Source organism: Papaver somniferum, chromosome 9 (assembly GCF_003573695.1).
Source record: "Papaver somniferum cultivar HN1 chromosome 9, ASM357369v1, whole genome shotgun sequence".
Lineage (NCBI taxonomy): Eukaryota > Viridiplantae > Streptophyta > Magnoliopsida > Ranunculales > Papaveraceae > Papaver > Papaver somniferum.
In genome coordinates, this window is record NC_039366.1 from 25,398,001 (window position 1) to 25,413,812 (window position 15,812).

The 15,812-nt window shown below is 37.1% G+C and overlaps 2 protein-coding genes across 2 annotated transcripts; both read right to left on the reverse strand.

Moving 5' to 3' along the window:
* Positions 1-6,556: 6,556 nt before the first annotated feature.
* Positions 6,557-10,238, reverse strand: LOC113307816 (probable serine/threonine-protein kinase PBL21). The gene is made up of 4 exons (XM_026556272.1): positions 9,332-10,238; positions 9,028-9,220; positions 7,273-7,636; positions 6,557-7,169 (listed from the first exon to the last, which is right to left on the reverse strand). Exons 1-3 carry the CDS (start codon positions 9,548-9,550, stop codon positions 7,599-7,601), a joined length of 450 nt encoding a protein of 149 aa, XP_026412057.1. The 5' UTR covers positions 9,551-10,238; the 3' UTR covers positions 6,557-7,169; positions 7,273-7,598.
* A 123-nt stretch (positions 10,239-10,361) lies between these two features.
* LOC113307815 (probable serine/threonine-protein kinase PBL7) lies at positions 10,362-12,275 on the reverse strand. The gene is made up of 5 exons (XM_026556271.1): positions 12,128-12,275; positions 11,664-11,860; positions 11,394-11,568; positions 10,919-11,316; positions 10,362-10,800 (listed from the first exon to the last, which is right to left on the reverse strand). The coding sequence occupies exons 3-5, from the start codon at positions 11,512-11,514 to the stop codon at positions 10,534-10,536; spliced, it is 786 nt and encodes a 261-aa protein (XP_026412056.1). The 5' UTR covers positions 11,515-11,568; positions 11,664-11,860; positions 12,128-12,275; the 3' UTR covers positions 10,362-10,533.
* Positions 12,276-15,812: the final 3,537 nt, after the last annotated feature.

The following is a 15,812-nucleotide window of genomic DNA, read 5'->3' on the forward strand; positions in this document are numbered from 1 at the left end:
CAGCTGGCTTCGCCCCTTCTTGTACCCCTTGTTTCTTTCTATCACATCGTTCTTTGTGCTTTCTAAGCACTTTTCAAATAAAATTTCAACCTTTGTAGTTTTTACCCGAAAAACAAAAAAAATTAGCATGACCAGAGTTGTTCCAATAAACACTGGATATACATTTTGAAACATCTTCTGAACAAACACCTAAGATTAAGGCATAAATGTAAGATACAAAATGAGGAAGTTGTGTGGTGCGCTTGTCAAACTTGTTTAGTTCCTAGCAAGAAAAAAACTTGTTCAGTCTTTATATTCAAGATGAGTTTGTTTCAGTCAGTCGTTGTATATATATGACAGTCAAATTGCTTAGGAAGGGGAATGAAAGGACAACACTCCACAAAATAGAGATATATATTTCAATACTTCAAAAATTCAAACCTTAGCATTTCTCCATTTCACTACAATCTTAGCATTGTTCAAAATTAGCAGAACCATATTCCTAATCTTCTCTTTTTGGTTTCAAGAGCTAACTAGTTTAACACCATGAGTCATGTAAGAAGACCGATATTTTATACGAACCTCCAAAGATGTATTTCCATGTTAATTATGATTAGAAAGATTTTCTCCAACACCACTTTCTTAATAATCTGCCATTGTATCATGAAAACAAACGACTCGCACCCGCTAAATATATTTTCTTGTGACCTGATCTACAGTTTCTCTCAAGGTACAAATTTTAATCTAGTAATAGATCTCTGTTATGTTGTCGATGTTTTAGGAAGGTTCCAGAATTTTCTAGAATCGTCTAGGTGTTTCCTTATTTTGGTATAGCTAGAGGTTTCCTGTTTTAGTTAAACTCAAGGTTTCCTTTCTTAGTTATGTTTAGGTTTCCTAGTATAACTCATATACTTGGAAGACAAGTTTGTAACCTATATAAATAGGTGTACAAGTCTTAAGAAAAAGACACAGCACAATTTAGAGAAGAGTTCTCATAACTAGAGAATTTTAGGGTTTAGAGCGTTTTGTTCTAGGGAATTATTTTGGTGTTTGTGAACAGCAATCTGCTACTCATAGTTTGGGGTTTAATTCTCTGTAATTCGTTCTAATAATAAGAGTTTATCATAGCCGTTTGTGGACGTAGGCATATTGCTAAACCACGTTAAATCTTGTGTCTTACTTGTTTCGTTTAGTGCATCTTATTCTGTTTTCTTTAGTTCTACATGATCCAAAGAACTAGTGTCTTGTGAAGAGGCTAATTCTAAGGTATTAATCCTACGGTGAAGGTGGAGCGGATCATAGTTAGAAGTGAAGATGTCTAGTTCTACATCAAGTGGATTTTCGAAGGTGGATGGATTTGATATTATCAAGTTCAATGGGAAGAATAATTTCACATCATGGAAAATTGATGTAAAAGATATTCTTGTTATTAGGAAACAAATCAAAGCAATCAAGGAGAATCCAGCAACGTTACCAAAAGATTGGACTGATGAGAAGTGGGTTGGCCTTGATTTGATGGCGTGTTCAACTATTCGTTTATGTTTTTCAAGGGATATCACTCATAATTTTTCGAGTGAAACCTCTGCAAAGGTGTTGTGGGAGAAGTTAGAGAATCTCTACTTACAAAAGGATTTGACTTCTGAACTTTACTTGAAGCGTAGACTCCATGCCTTTAGGATGTCTCTAGGTAAGTCTATGATGGATCATATTAATGAGTTTAATAAGACATGTTCTGATTTGTCTAATATCAGTGTCATTATCTCTGATACGGATAAATCCATGATATTATTATGTTCTTTGCCTCCATCGTATGATGCTTTCATTGACTATTTGTTGAGAGGGAAAACCGATGAAGACGACGAAGATGAAGATAAGTTGGTTTTCGATGATGTTGTCTCTGCTTTACAAGCTAACACATTAAGGAAGCAAGAGTTCAGCGATGAAGCAAAAGTCGAGGGCTTGTTTGTTGATAGAGGAAAGAATGGTAATAAGAAATCGAAGTCAAAGAATCGTTCCAAAAAGAGAGATATTGAGTGTTATTATTGTCGGAAAACATGTCATATTAGGGCTGATTGTCTCAAGCTTAAGGCAAGAGATGAGAAACATGAGAAATCATATTCGAAGAATATTTTTACTTCGGTTGTTGAAGGCAGTGAAGTTTTAGAAGACCCAATATGTGGTTTTGATGAGGAAGTGTTAACCGTTACATCAACAAGTTATCTCAATGATGGTTGGATGCTTGATTTCGGTGCTTCGTATCATATGTGTCCTTCAAAGGATTGTTTCACTACTTACAGATAAGTGAATGGTGGTACTGTTATGACGGGCAATTCTAATGCCTGCAAAACAGTTGGAGTTGGTACAGTACAGGTTCGTTTGCATGGTGTTATCACAACGCTTTCAGAGGTTAGACATGTTCCAGATTTGAGGAAGAGTTTGATTTCGTTAGGAGTACTTAAATCACTTGGATACAAGTATGTTGCTGAATATGGATTCTTGAAGGTATTCTACAATGGTAGTTTGAAGATGACCGGTGAAAGACATGGTAATTTACATTTCTTACAAGGAGATATAGTTTGTGGTGGAGCTATGGTTTCTCAATCAATTGATGAGAAACAGGTGGAGTCAACACGTTTATGGAATATGCGTCTTGGGCATATGAGTGAGAAAGGTATGTCGGTGTTGAGTAGTAAAGGCTTTCTTGGTGGTGAGAAGACTTGCAAGCTTGATTTCTGTGAGCATTGTATCTTCGGGAAGCAATGTAGGAGCAGTTTTGGTACCGCTGCACACCACACACAGGGTATGTTAGATTACATCCATTCGGATGTTTGGGGTCCCTCTCGTACAATTTTTAAGAGAGGTGCCAGATGGTTTGTGACCTTTATCAATGACTTTTCGAGGAGAGTTTGTCTTTACACCATGAAGCATAAGAATGAAGTCACCGAGGTGTTTAAGAAGTGGAAGACCATGGTAGAGAAACAACTTGGTCGTGTGGTTAAGAAGATACGTTCAGATAATGGCGGTGAATACATCGAAGACGCACTGAAGGAGTTTTGTGAGGAACAAGGTATCGTTAGGCACTTCATAGTCAAGGGTACGCCACAGCAAAATGGAGTAACAGAGAGAATGAATCGAACGTTACTTGAGAGAGCATGGTGCATGTTGTCAAACGCAAGTTTAGACAAGATTTGGTGGGCTGAAGCAGTGAATACGGCGTGCTATTTAGTGAATCGATCACCATCAACAGCTATTAGTGTAAGTCACCTATGGAGGTATGGACCGGTAATTCCGTGAACTATTCTAATTTAAGGGTGTTTGGTTGTCCAACCTATTTTCATGTGAAAGAAGATAAGTTGGGTGTTAGGGCTAAGAAATCAATTTTCTTTGGTTATCCATTAGGTGTGAAAGGATGTCGTCTATGGTGTCCAGAATTGAATAAGTTCATAATTAGTCGAGATGTGACCTTTAATGAGAAAGCGATGCTTGATTCAAAGAAGTTCACAGGTTGGGACTCTCAAATTGAAAGTGAGAGTAGTAGCGGTGTTGAAGATGATTCGATGCAGGTGGAGCAAAGAGTTCCTAGTTCATCTACTATAGAAGAAGAAAAAGAAACTCTTGTAGAAGATGAAGTTGAGTTTGAGGTTCCTAGTGAGGAATCTACACAGCAACAAGTTGAGAATATTCCGTTCTTGACTCCTCAACGTGAGAGACGTCCACCAACCAGATATGGTTTTGATGAGTATGCGTCTTACGCATTATCTGTTTTTGAGGATGAGCAGTTTATCTTTGAGGAGGCAATGAGTAATACTCATGCCATTGAATGGAAAATATCCATGGATGAGGAGATGAAGTCTCTTCACAAGAATCACACTTGGGAACTTGTTAAGTTTCCTAAGGGTCGAAAGAAGGTTGGGTGCAAGTGGGTCTATAAGGTAAAAGATGGAATTCCAGATTCCAAGGGTATCGTTAGTGGTGTACGGTACAAAACAAGGTTAGTAGCTAAAGGATATGCACAAATGGAAGGTGTGGATTATAATGAATTTTTCTCTCCGGTTGTTAAACACACTTCTATCCGAGTCCTTTTATCATTTGTGGCGTAGTTTGACTTAGAGCTCGAGCAATTAGATGTCAAGACAGCATTCTTGCATGGAAATTTGGAGGAAGACATTTATATGTCACAACACATTGGTTATGAAGTTGCTGGTAAGGAAGATTATGTGTGTCGACTTGAGAAATCATTGTATGGTTTGAAGCAATCGCCAAGACAATGGTACAAGAGGTTTGATACGTTTATGTTGCAGCAAAAGCATACTCGTAGTAAATACGATCAGTGTGTGTACTTTAAGAAATTTCCATATGGAAGTTTTGTTTATCTTTTACTCTACGTGGATGACATGCTCATAGCTGCAAAGAGCAAGTCAAAAATTGATGTTTTAAAGAAACAATTGAGTTTAGAGTTTGAGATGAAGGATTTGGGTCCAGCTAAGAAGATTTTGGGTATGGGGATTACTCGAGATTGATCTAAGGGGAAGTTATGTCTTACTTAGAAATCCTATCTTGAGAAGGTTCTTCGTCGCTTTGGAATGCATAACTCCAAAGCTATTAGTGTTCCAATACCGCCTACAGTTAAGTTATCAAAACAGTTGTTTCCTACTACAACTGAGGAGAAGGAGTTTATGTCAAAGGTTTCATATGCTAATGCGGTAGGTTCTTTGATGTATGCTATGGTTTGTACTCGTCCAGATAATATTGCACAAGTTGTTGGTTTAGTTAGTTGTTATATGGCTAATCCTGGGAGAGCACATTGGTATGCGGTGAAGGGAATTCTGAGATATCTTAATGGGACCTTGGATATTGGCTTAGTGTTTGAGAAGGAGCAGAATTTGAAGGTCTGTGGATTTGTTGATTCTGATTATGCGGGTGATGGAGATAAGTGTCGTTCTACTTCGGGGTATTGTTTTACATTGAGTGGAGGACCTATCAGTTGGAGGTATATGTTACAATCAATCGTATCTTTGTCTACTATGGAGGCAGAATATATTGCTGTGACAGAGGTTGTTAAGGAAGCATTATGGCTTCGTGGTTTAGTTAAAGACTTGGGATTATACAACGTAGTGTTGTTGTGAACTGTGATAGTCAAAGTGTTATTCATTTAGCTAAGAACCAAGTTTATCATGCACGCACCAAGCATATTGATGTTCGTTATCATAAGGTTCGATAAGTGGTTGATAACGGATTAGTACAACTATTGAAGGTTGATATTGAAGATAATCCATCAGATATGTTGACCAAAGTCGTTCTGAAGGTCAAGTTTGAGAAGTGTCTCAGCTTGATCAATGCTGCTCATTGTTAAGGCCCTAGGGGCATTAGAGGCTACGGTTAACTTGTGAAGATCAAGCTCAGTTTGGTGGAAACATCGGCAAGGTGGAGAATTGTTATGTTGTCGATGTTTTAGGAAGGTTGCAGAATTTTCCAGAATCGTCTAGGTGTTTCCTTATTTTGGTATAGTTAGAGGTTTCTTATTTTAGTTAAACTCAAGGTTTCCTTTCTTAGTTATGTTTAGGTTTCTTAGTATAACTCATATACTTGGAAGACAAGTTTGTAACCTATATAAATAGGTGTACAAGTCTTAAGAAAAAGACACAGCACAATTTAGAGAAGAGTTCTAATAACTAGAGAATTTTAGGGTTTAGAGTGTTTTGTTCTAGAGAATTATTTTGGTGTTTGTGAACAGCAATCTGCTGCTCATAGTTTGGGGTTTAATTCTCTGTAATTCGTTCTAATAATAAGAGTTGATCGTATCCGTTTGTGGACGTAGGCATATTGCTGAACCAGGTTAAATCTTGTGTCTTTCTTGTTTCGTTTAGTGCATCTTATTCTGTTTTCTTTAGTTCTATGTGATACAAAGAACTAGTGTCTTGTAAAGAGGTTAATTCTAGAAGGCTATTATTGGGGCGTCGCACTCCAATAGAGGGGCTTCACTTGGATTCTTAATGTCCAAAAAAGTAGTTATGGGATATCCTAACACATATACAAAATGTCTAGATTACCCTTTAACTAAAATAAAAACTTAAAAACCGTAGAAGTGATTTTACGTCCAGATTAGGATTAATTCCAACCGTAAAATTTTATTTGCATGTAGTTTTACGTCCAGGTTTGGATTAGTTTCCAACCGTAGAAGCTCATTTTACGTCCAGGTTTCTTTTAATTCCAACCGGAAAATCCGATTTCACGTCCAGTTTTCTTTTAATTCCAACCATAGAAGTGATTTTACGTCCAGGTTTAGTTGAATTCCAACCGTAATTTTCAATTTTACGTCTAGGTTTAGTTTTCTAAATTTTCCTTTCGTCAACCTAGCCGTAAATTTCAATTTTACGTCCAGGTTCCTTTTAATTCCAACCGTAAAAATTGATTTTACGTCCAGGTTTTGATTGATTCCAACTGTAGAAATTGGTTTTACGTCCAGGTTTGGATTGATTCCAACCGTAGAAATTAATTGTTATCTAATTAAATTAAATAAAATTAAAATTAACTAAAGGGTTATCAGTCATTACAAAATTATTTGAGATAAGGGGTTTTTGATATTACTTCCGGGTGACCCGTTTTTGTCCTATTAGGTGACGCCCCTCTAATGGAATGTGACGTCCCAATAATAACCTTCTAACTCTAAGGTATCAATCCTAACAATCTCAACCAAGATTATTCAAATGGCTCCATTCTCACAGCACCACATTTAGAACTACTTCCAACACAAGTAGCAATCTAAACATACATTTATCAAAACACAGTTTGCCACTAGGAACTAATATATGCCAACAAAAATGTGTACCTGATACATGTCTATATTTTCAACACCAGCAAACACCGAAAGCCTATGAAACCTAGACCAGCAAGAGCATGCCTATGAAACCTGGAATTCATGATCTTCTATTACTTAGTGTCTAATCTATAGACACACTGCATAAACTTTGAGTGACATGATAGTTTCAAGAAAGGCATTGGAAGACTTTACGACGTGTAGAAAGTTGAGAAAGAAAAGCAACAATTTCCGCCATGGAGGGTCTATCAGCAGGGGCAGATATACACCTGTGTGCCAAATGAAGAACATCTCGAGCTGCACCCATTGGAGCTCCTCTCATAAGAGGGTCAACTAGCTTCCGATGACGATTTGCTGATAGCAAAGGTTGGACCTGCAAAAAATTGAGATACATCAAGTAAAACATAATACCGACTCCAAATTAGAGAAAACCAAAAACAAATGATAAGGAGGGAAACTAAGTAACAAATTTATACCACATTCACAATGTTACTATAATGGTTCTCAAGTGCTTTCCGCCCTGTCATCAACTCAAACAAGAGCACCCCAAAAGCGTAAACATCCACTTTAGGACTGCACATGCCATCAGCACAGTACCGGTGGTCCAGATAACCTGCCGTTCCTTTAGGTTTAGAATTATAATGATCACCCTCGACAGAAGAACCAAACTTCACGAGGCCGAAATCTGCTAACTTCGGATGAAACTCTTCCCCAAGAAGAATGTTAGCGGGTTTCAGATCTCTAAATATTATATCATCTGAATGCCAAAACTCTAAGGCCTTAGCAATCCCCTCTAATATCTTTAACCTTTACTCCAATTGAGAGGCTGTTCTTGAACACCTACAAGAAAAACAAATCAAAGCGATATATCTGAATCAGAATGCAGTACTACAAATCTAAGTTAAGGCACATAGAAAGCTGGAAACATGGACAAGTATTAAACAGGGCAAGGTAGTGAAGCACTTGGTATTAGAGTGAGCCTGCCAACCTTAAAAGAAGAACTCTTGTTAGAGGGTGCAGTTAACTGTCCTATCTTTCAACTTTAGAGTTCCCACATAAATGTTTCTCTTCATGTAGCTTTGGCAAGCAACATAACTTTGAGGTGGAATTCTCACGACCAAGAATTTAGTTAAAGTAATTTGCAAAATTATATTTGATGTGTCTAATCTAATTTGACTCTAAGGTTTGTTTCAAATACGGGAAAACAAGATCACCTAATCGACATAAATGAAGATGTCTTTGTCAATCTTATAGTGTGACATCTTACTGTTGTTCACAGGATAAAACATAAGCCAGTGTTGAAAAGTTCAGCTACCACTTTAACCACCAAAGAGAATGGAGAGATTGTCATGTAGCCTGATAGTGTTAGATGACATAAATTACTCTATATCACAGTTTGCCCCTATCACAGTTTGCCCCCATGGACCATTCCATTCCCTGGTTTCAACCTAGAAAGAAAATCGTGTGAAGCTAAGATGCCCTCAGACTGAGCTGTAAATGATATCTCAAGTCAACTACTAGAAACAGCATTGATGTTTCTGAGTTCTCTAACCAACAGATGCAAAATAAAAACAAGCCATTGACTTCATCAATATCAATCTTCACTCATTCTCTGATAGAAGTAATCTACCTGATGTAAATATCGTGACAAATCAACTTCTTAAACCCTTCATGCTTTCCAGTGGACTAGTAAACACTCGTCCTACAAATCGTATTTCCCAGCAAGAAGGAGATCCATCCTACTACACCTTGTGTTCGTCATAAACAAAACCTACTTTTCGCGCTTATGAGTATCTAGTGCAATCACAAGATTAGCATTATACACAGCTCTTTCTTTTAAGGGCAATCACTCCTTTTCAAAAATTAAGGGCAACAGAGACAGGTGTAGGATATCATGAATGGCAATGCTTGATACTTGGAACAATCTGAATGAGGCACTAACAACCCCTATTCAATGCACAATAAAACTCCCACTGATTGGGAAAACATACAACAAATGATTGCCAAGTGTTGTATTTTCAAAATTATAACAAATCAAAAAGAGGTAAAGCAATTCTCAACACAATGAATGGCAATACTTGATACCTAGAACAATCTCAATGAGGCACTAACAAATCCTATTAAATGCACAATAAAACTCCTATGGATTGGGAAAACATTCAATAAATGTTTGCCAAGTGTGCTATTTTCAACAATTATAACAAATCAAAAAGAGGTACAGCAGATCTCACCATATATGTGCTTATCCAGTGAGCCCAGGGGCATGAGCTCCAACACCATCATCAAGTTATCATCTGTGGCATGATAACCAATCAACCTGACTACGTTCGGATTCCTTAAACGATTCAATTTCAGCATATTGACCTCATCCCAAAATGCTTGGCGGTGTTTCTTGTGTGTACTATGCCTTTTGATAGCCACTTCCTGAAAGAAAGATTGAGAGAAAAAACCAGGAAATAAATTAGGGGAAATAAACAGAGAAAATCAAGGGGAAACAAATATTTTTTGAGAGAGAAATAAGGATAACTAACTCACTTGACCATTTAAAGTGCCTTTGTACACAATTCCAAACCCTCCGCTGCCTAGAATTTTTGATTCATCGAAATCATCAGTTGCAGCAGCTAGTTGTGCTAAATCAAACATAGGGATATCATCATCCTCGGTAGCCTCAACAACACCCTCATCCTCATTATTAGCAACTAACCCAGGTTGGATTACACTTTTACTTGAAGATCCAAAACACCCAAAAGCCATCTCGAAATAAATGGAAAAAAATCTAGAAAATTTTCAAAACCCCGTACCAACAAATTTCCCGCCAAGTGTTCTTACTAAACCCTAGAAAAATGATAGTTAATTAATGAAGATTCTAATGGGTTATTCTTGGAGATGGTGCGATGGAGGAAAGGGGTGAAGAAAACGATGAGCTTGGCTACGGTAATGGAGGAAAGGGGTGAAAAGCCATAGTGTCAGGGTTTGCTACTCCACTCTCTTTTGGGGCAAGTTCCTCTTTTAAGGGTGTCAGGTTTGATTTTGCTGTATTGTAAATGTACGGGTATGGAGGTTTGGGTTTAATCTGATCATTGATGAAAGAGCATCAAGTGGAGTACGTGTATGACTGAATCTAATGTTGAGGAGTGAATGGTCCTGACAACCAGACATGGTGATATGATTCTGTTCAACATTGTTATAAGCCTGCTAGCACAGACCATGTTTTGAAGTGAGAGATGATGTTGGACATTCAATTTTCGGAATCAGCACGGCTAAGAATGACTGAGCTGCTTCAAGATGTATTTTTCTGAAAAATCTAGCACCAAACCGCAGTTCCCACTGTTTCTATGTTGTGTTTGTAAAACCCTGCTTCAAACCATTGTTTCCTGGTGATGTCCAAGGCTTCATCATAAAAACTTCATCAGCATAGAAGGCAAAGAGAGAGTTGATTATCTTCTTCAGTAATTCAAGGTTGTAGAAAGCGAAGTTGAAGTTGGTGATTATTTTATTCAGTAATTCAAGGTTGTACAAAGTCAAGTTAGTCTATTGAGCGAGTGCAAGTAGTTGTGCTGCATACAGTTTGAAAATGTTGAGGATAAACATTTCGATATGAATGTGTCAAAAACTAAAAAGTACTGATAAACAACAAATCCCGGCTTACTGTGTCTAGACAAATAAAAGATTAACTTTATTATAAGAAAGTCGGGTTTGAATTATCAACCGTAACAGTCTTGCATCATTGTTTTTACCTATGCAACGGCTAGTGGTCTATGCACCATAGTTGACGAAGTCAATGGATCGGCTTCGGATGTACCACATGCTTCTTCGTAAGTCTGGGAAACTATATTTGAGAGAGTAGTCACAACTTCTGCTGTAAGAGGTCTGTTGCGTGGTTCTTCTTGTACACACATTTTCGCAAGACCAAGAGCTTGGACAAGTCCACGATACGGATACTGTCCTTTCATGAGTGGGTCAGCAAGTTGCAAGAACTTACTTTCACTGAGAAATGGACGTGCCTTCAAAGTCAAAATGGTTATATGTTAAGGAAATGCACGAGAAAAACATGTGTTCCACTTTCATCGGATTGGAGAAAAATAAAAAAATAAATGATGAACAAGGGGGAGAAAAAAGTTCCCATGAAACGATATTGCGCTCTCCAGACCAATTAGTTATGGTTCCATCAATTGCCTTCCGCCCACACATCAACTCAAGCAAAACAACACCAAAACTATATATATCAGATTTGGAAGTGAGTTTGCCACACAAAGCATACTCTGGAGCACCATAACCGAATGTTAGCATTATCCCTGATTTAACCGGGGAGTACTTCCAAGTAAGACCAAGTTGTGCACTGCAGAAATCTGACAGCTTCGGTTTATAATCTTCATCGAGTAATATACCAGATGCTTTCAAGTTACAACAAATTACAGGAGGATCCTTTTGATAATGCAAATATTCTAAAGCCTGGGCAACACCCTCTGCTATCTTCATCCTAGTCTTCCAGTCTAGTGGCTTTTTGCCGGGTTTAAGGTCTGCAACATAGAAGAATAATTTAGTTCTTACAGTTGATTTACCATGTCATGATCCACAAAATGTTGAGAAGACTTACCGTGTAAATGAAGATTCAATGATCGTAATGGCATAAATTCATACACAATAATATGATCTTCCCCTTTATCACAGTAACCTATCATCTTGACGATGTTAGGATGCTCTACGCAGCTGAGCATTTGAACCTCTGCACACAATTCTTCCTTTGCATCAAATCTTTTCACGGCAACTTCCTGAAAATTAAGTTTACCGGAACATGAAACCGTCATCCATCTACTACTTAGGACTAAATTTGCCAAGTATATAGGTCACGTACAGAAACTCTCACCTGTTCGTCTTCGAGAATACCCTTATAGACGCATCCTAATCTTCCTTTACCCAGAACATGTCCTGGGTTGAACGTATCAGTGGCGACAATCAGCTCTGTTCATTTGAATACACGAGCTTTGGCGACATGACACTCAATTTCTGCTTGGTATAATTCAATACGAGATTCATCTTCGTCTTCCGGAACATCTTCAGTTCCTGAAATCAAAACATATGCCCATCAAACAACATTAAACTTTCACCATTCTCTGTTGGAACACAGGGAACAAAAGCTACACACGATAACAACCCTAAATATTCATTGAGCAAAAAGATCAAACACCACAAAGTCATCACAGATGATAGAAAAATTACATATATCGAAGATTTCAAGTGGGAAAGACCTAGTTCACAATTCTCGGAAAAAAAAAACAATATTCAATTATAATAAGAAGTAATTAAGGAATTAAAGGATGAATTATGTACCATAACGATCTTTTCTCTCCGAAGGTTCTTCAGTGTCGCCATTAGTCGATCTAAGACAGGAGAAATATCGAAACCTAGCCATACCCACGGAAAGCAAATTGGAGGAGGAAGAAGATTCAGAGCGTGTTTGGTGACTCTAAAGCCCTTACTCGATCATGAACAAATACCAATGTCACGTGACCGAAACCGATCATAAATATATGATGCCACGTTTTCATCTCCTCTTGTCTAAAGCCGATTCGTCTGATCTATGTCGCGAACAGAATCAAATTCAACTCCTAATTTGGTCTCGTTTAAGTCAGGAATGAAATGCCCTTGGTTTGTGGAATCGAGATATTAACTCACATATTTTTGAGTTAGTTGAGTTAGATCTCACTCAAGAAAACAAACACATTGAATCAGATTCAGACGAGTCAGATCCAAAAAGAAAAAACAAACATGATGTAAGTGCGACCCTTTTTCACTTAACAAATATTTGGTGTCATTGTGCGGCTTTTGTGCTTCTTTTTTTTAAGGAACCATCTTTGATTTCATTAATATGGTATAATTTTCCAAATACATCAGAGATGAGAACAATGCAAAATTACATATCCATTGGAGTTTATCTTCTTCATTTAAGAGTAAAATGTCCGGAGGAGAATAATCTGCTCGGTTCATCGCTTCTAAGACTTCGTTGATCACTTAATCACTTATGTATATGAATCATCATTAATTTCTTAAGTGTTTAAATGAATACCAAATAGCTTTCAGTTCTTTGGCTAACTTGCCAAACCGAACAGTCATTATACACGGTACCACAATCAAACTTATGTGTAATTGTGTATACTATGGATAAATTTTTGATGAGGGCGTTTTTTGATGGGTGCATGTGGAACAAATTATGTGTTGACACGTGTTTTTCTTATTAATTGATTTCAACAAATTTTGTTTCCAAAAATATCAATTATAAAATATAACTAATTTTTTCTCCAAAAATACACTTCTTTGATATTTAACGAAATTTGTTAAAATCAATTAATAGGAAAAACACGCATATCATTTGTCCCCATGCACTCATCAAAAATAGCCCTCGTCAAAAAATTATTTGTATACTCTTCGTATTTTGAAAATCTAAACTGTTTGCTTGATTCTCAAGTTATCTTAGCTTGGATTCTAAGCTAACCCTAGTCTTTGAAAACTATAAAAGCATCTCTGTCAACTGTGAAAGTCGATTCCTGACACTCGGTGTCCTAATTGATTCTAGAGTCGTCCTCTATTGACCTAGGTTTCCTCTGAGAAACATAACTAGGTTTACGACTAAAAGACTTCGCTTTAGGGATTCATGAAACCAGGTCCGACTATATTTACCTTGGTAGTTCGTGAATCCTGATCTTGCCTTTCTGTTATTGATGTTGTCGTAATCTCTTTTAGGCAAGATAGATAGTAACCACAAAGTTCTCTTCATCTCAGACTTTGTGATTCCTCAAGATAGATATCTAAAGACTGGTCTTAGTTGATCTTTCGAAGATTTTTCTTGAGAAGTGATTAGAATCTAGGCTGCTCTTCAGGAGTTGTAAGTTCCGTATTTGTGAGGTTTGCTATCTTTGTTTATTGCAAACAGATTTCCACACCTTGATCTTTGATCTAAACGGAAATCGGGCTTATCTGTTAGGGGAAGATTGGTATCAAAAGTCTTCACTTAGGATGAAGCAACTTTTAGGCTGTAAAAGGATGTCAGCAAAGGGAATCAAGTGCATATAACCTTGCGAGGTTTAAGAGACGTAAGAAGCGCGACTGTAACTGAACAACTTGGAGGGTGGGGTCGGTCTCAAATACATTCCAGTCCGAAGTCTCATAGTAGGTAAGTGTCTGTAGCGGCTTAATACAGTGTGGTGTTCAATCTGGACAAGGTCCTTGGGTTTTCTACTATTATAGTTTCCTCGTTAACAAAATTTCTGGTGTCTTGTGTTGTTTTGTTTTCGCATTATATTGTTCATCTTTATAATTGGATTCACAGGTTTGTATGTATTCAATCTAAGTAGATATGTCTTCTTAATCGTCATCGGTTACGTGACTATTTTATTATAGAATTTGTATCTTGAAAGATAGGTAACAAGTTTAATCACTTGGCAGAATTCCGATTGAATTATTTGGATATACGACTAAATTGATCTTGGATATTGATTTTTGAGAATGTCCAAAGTACTCTGCTTAACAATTAAGACCTTGTGTCTATATACATACTGATTGAGTAGAGGTTGAGATATAAACTCTCTATATATATGGTCAAGGATCATTTAGTTAGTATACTTGCTACTGTATTTGGTATTTTTATATACAGGTTGCTGAACGAAAAAGTTGGGTGTATTTGGTATGCCCTTCATGCGTTTTCATGTTTCATACTTTCATGGGTCCAAAATTAAATGTCAAGCCATAATTTAAGATTGTCCCATGTGTTAGAGCATTGCTCGGTCGAACTCGCATGTGTTGTTATCTCAAGCATGTTTTTCAATGTTAGTGATCAAAACTATAAATCTTGATTTCTAGCCTACATAGCTAAAGGTCTCGCACTAGGATAGAAAGTATAGTTGAGCTCAAGAACTCCATGGAAATCATCATACAAGATGAAGGACTACTCAAGGAACTGGTGGATCTTCATCGACTAAAAGGTATGTGGAGACTTGAACTTATCTGTCACTCAAAAGTCTATCTATTCTATCTCCTACTCTTGAGACAAAAGTCGTTTTGATATATAGACTTTCATTATGCACATTTGCTATTTCAAGCCGAGTTTATCTCGCCTATCTATTTCTCGAAATATGTGTTGGTAAGCTTTCGCTTTAGCCGAATTCATCTTTACCTAGTGACGAAAGTCATGTTATGTTTCAATCACTTTGAAAATTGCTCTGACGAAAAATGGTCTGTGAATAACGGCTATATCCGTCCTCTAAGAATGTTTCAATGATTGAAATGAGAGTTTATATTACATAACCATTGGTAGGATATAAGCATTGTTGTGGAAACACATATATGTATAAGTCCTTATTCCTTGAACCAAAGTTTGCGAACTTTCTTGATCAAGAGAAATGAAATTGGCGTGAGCCAAGTCCGCGAACTGGCGGAAGTTTTCGACCCGAGAATTTCTGCTGGAGTTTGTGAACTCCTTCCATGAGCTTAAGTCCGTGAACCCAGTCCGCGAACTTGAGCAGGTTATATTTAAAACCTGTTGTTCTTGAACTCATGTTTATTTAAACTAAGGAATGCTTTTGAAAACCGTGGCTATAAAGTTAATGAACCGATTCGAGTGAATCAAACCGTTTTTGCTTCGATTGTGTCTTGTGTAGTTACATAAGATCTAAGCAATTGAACAACTCTCTAACTAGTTCATTTGAGTCATTTGAACTAGTTATGGTGAAGAAGAATATGGTTGATATGAAAGTAATCATATAGCTAACCATTTGGTTAACTATTGTTGAACCAACAAATGTTAATGTTTGGGAACGGTTCGTAAAACCAAAATTGGACATTTCATTTGTGTGTAACAAGCTAAGTTATCGATCCAACGGTTGAGAAATATTAGCTTGAATCTAATCAGGTTTTCATCTAACGGTGAATATTGAATGCTTTGTTACCAAGCTAACATTGATTACAAACCCTGATTTGAAAACTATATAAGGGAGAACTCTAGCAACTGGGAAACCTAATC

Coding starts and splice junctions, on each gene's coding strand:
- LOC113307815 (XM_026556271.1), bottom strand. CDS start 11,514: ATGCTCAGCTGCGTAGAGCATCCTAACATCGTCAAGATGATAGGTTAC. Junction 11,317..11,393: donor ATTGAATCTTCATTTACACG/GTAAGTCTTCTC, acceptor TCTATGTTGCAG/ACCTTAAACCCGGCAAAAAG. Junction 10,801..10,918: donor AGCGCAATATCGTTTCATGG/GAACTTTTTTCT, acceptor TTGACTTTGAAG/GCACGTCCATTTCTCAGTGA.
- LOC113307816 (XM_026556272.1), bottom strand. CDS start 9,550: ATGGCTTTTGGGTGTTTTGGATCTTCAAGTAAAAGTGTAATCCAACCT. Junction 9,221..9,331: donor AAGGCACTTTAAATGGTCAA/GTGAGTTAGTTA, acceptor TCTTTCTTTCAG/GAAGTGGCTATCAAAAGGCA. Junction 7,637..9,027: donor ACTGGATAAGCACATATATG/GTGAGATCTGCT, acceptor TTTTTCTTGTAG/GTGTTCAAGAACAGCCTCTC.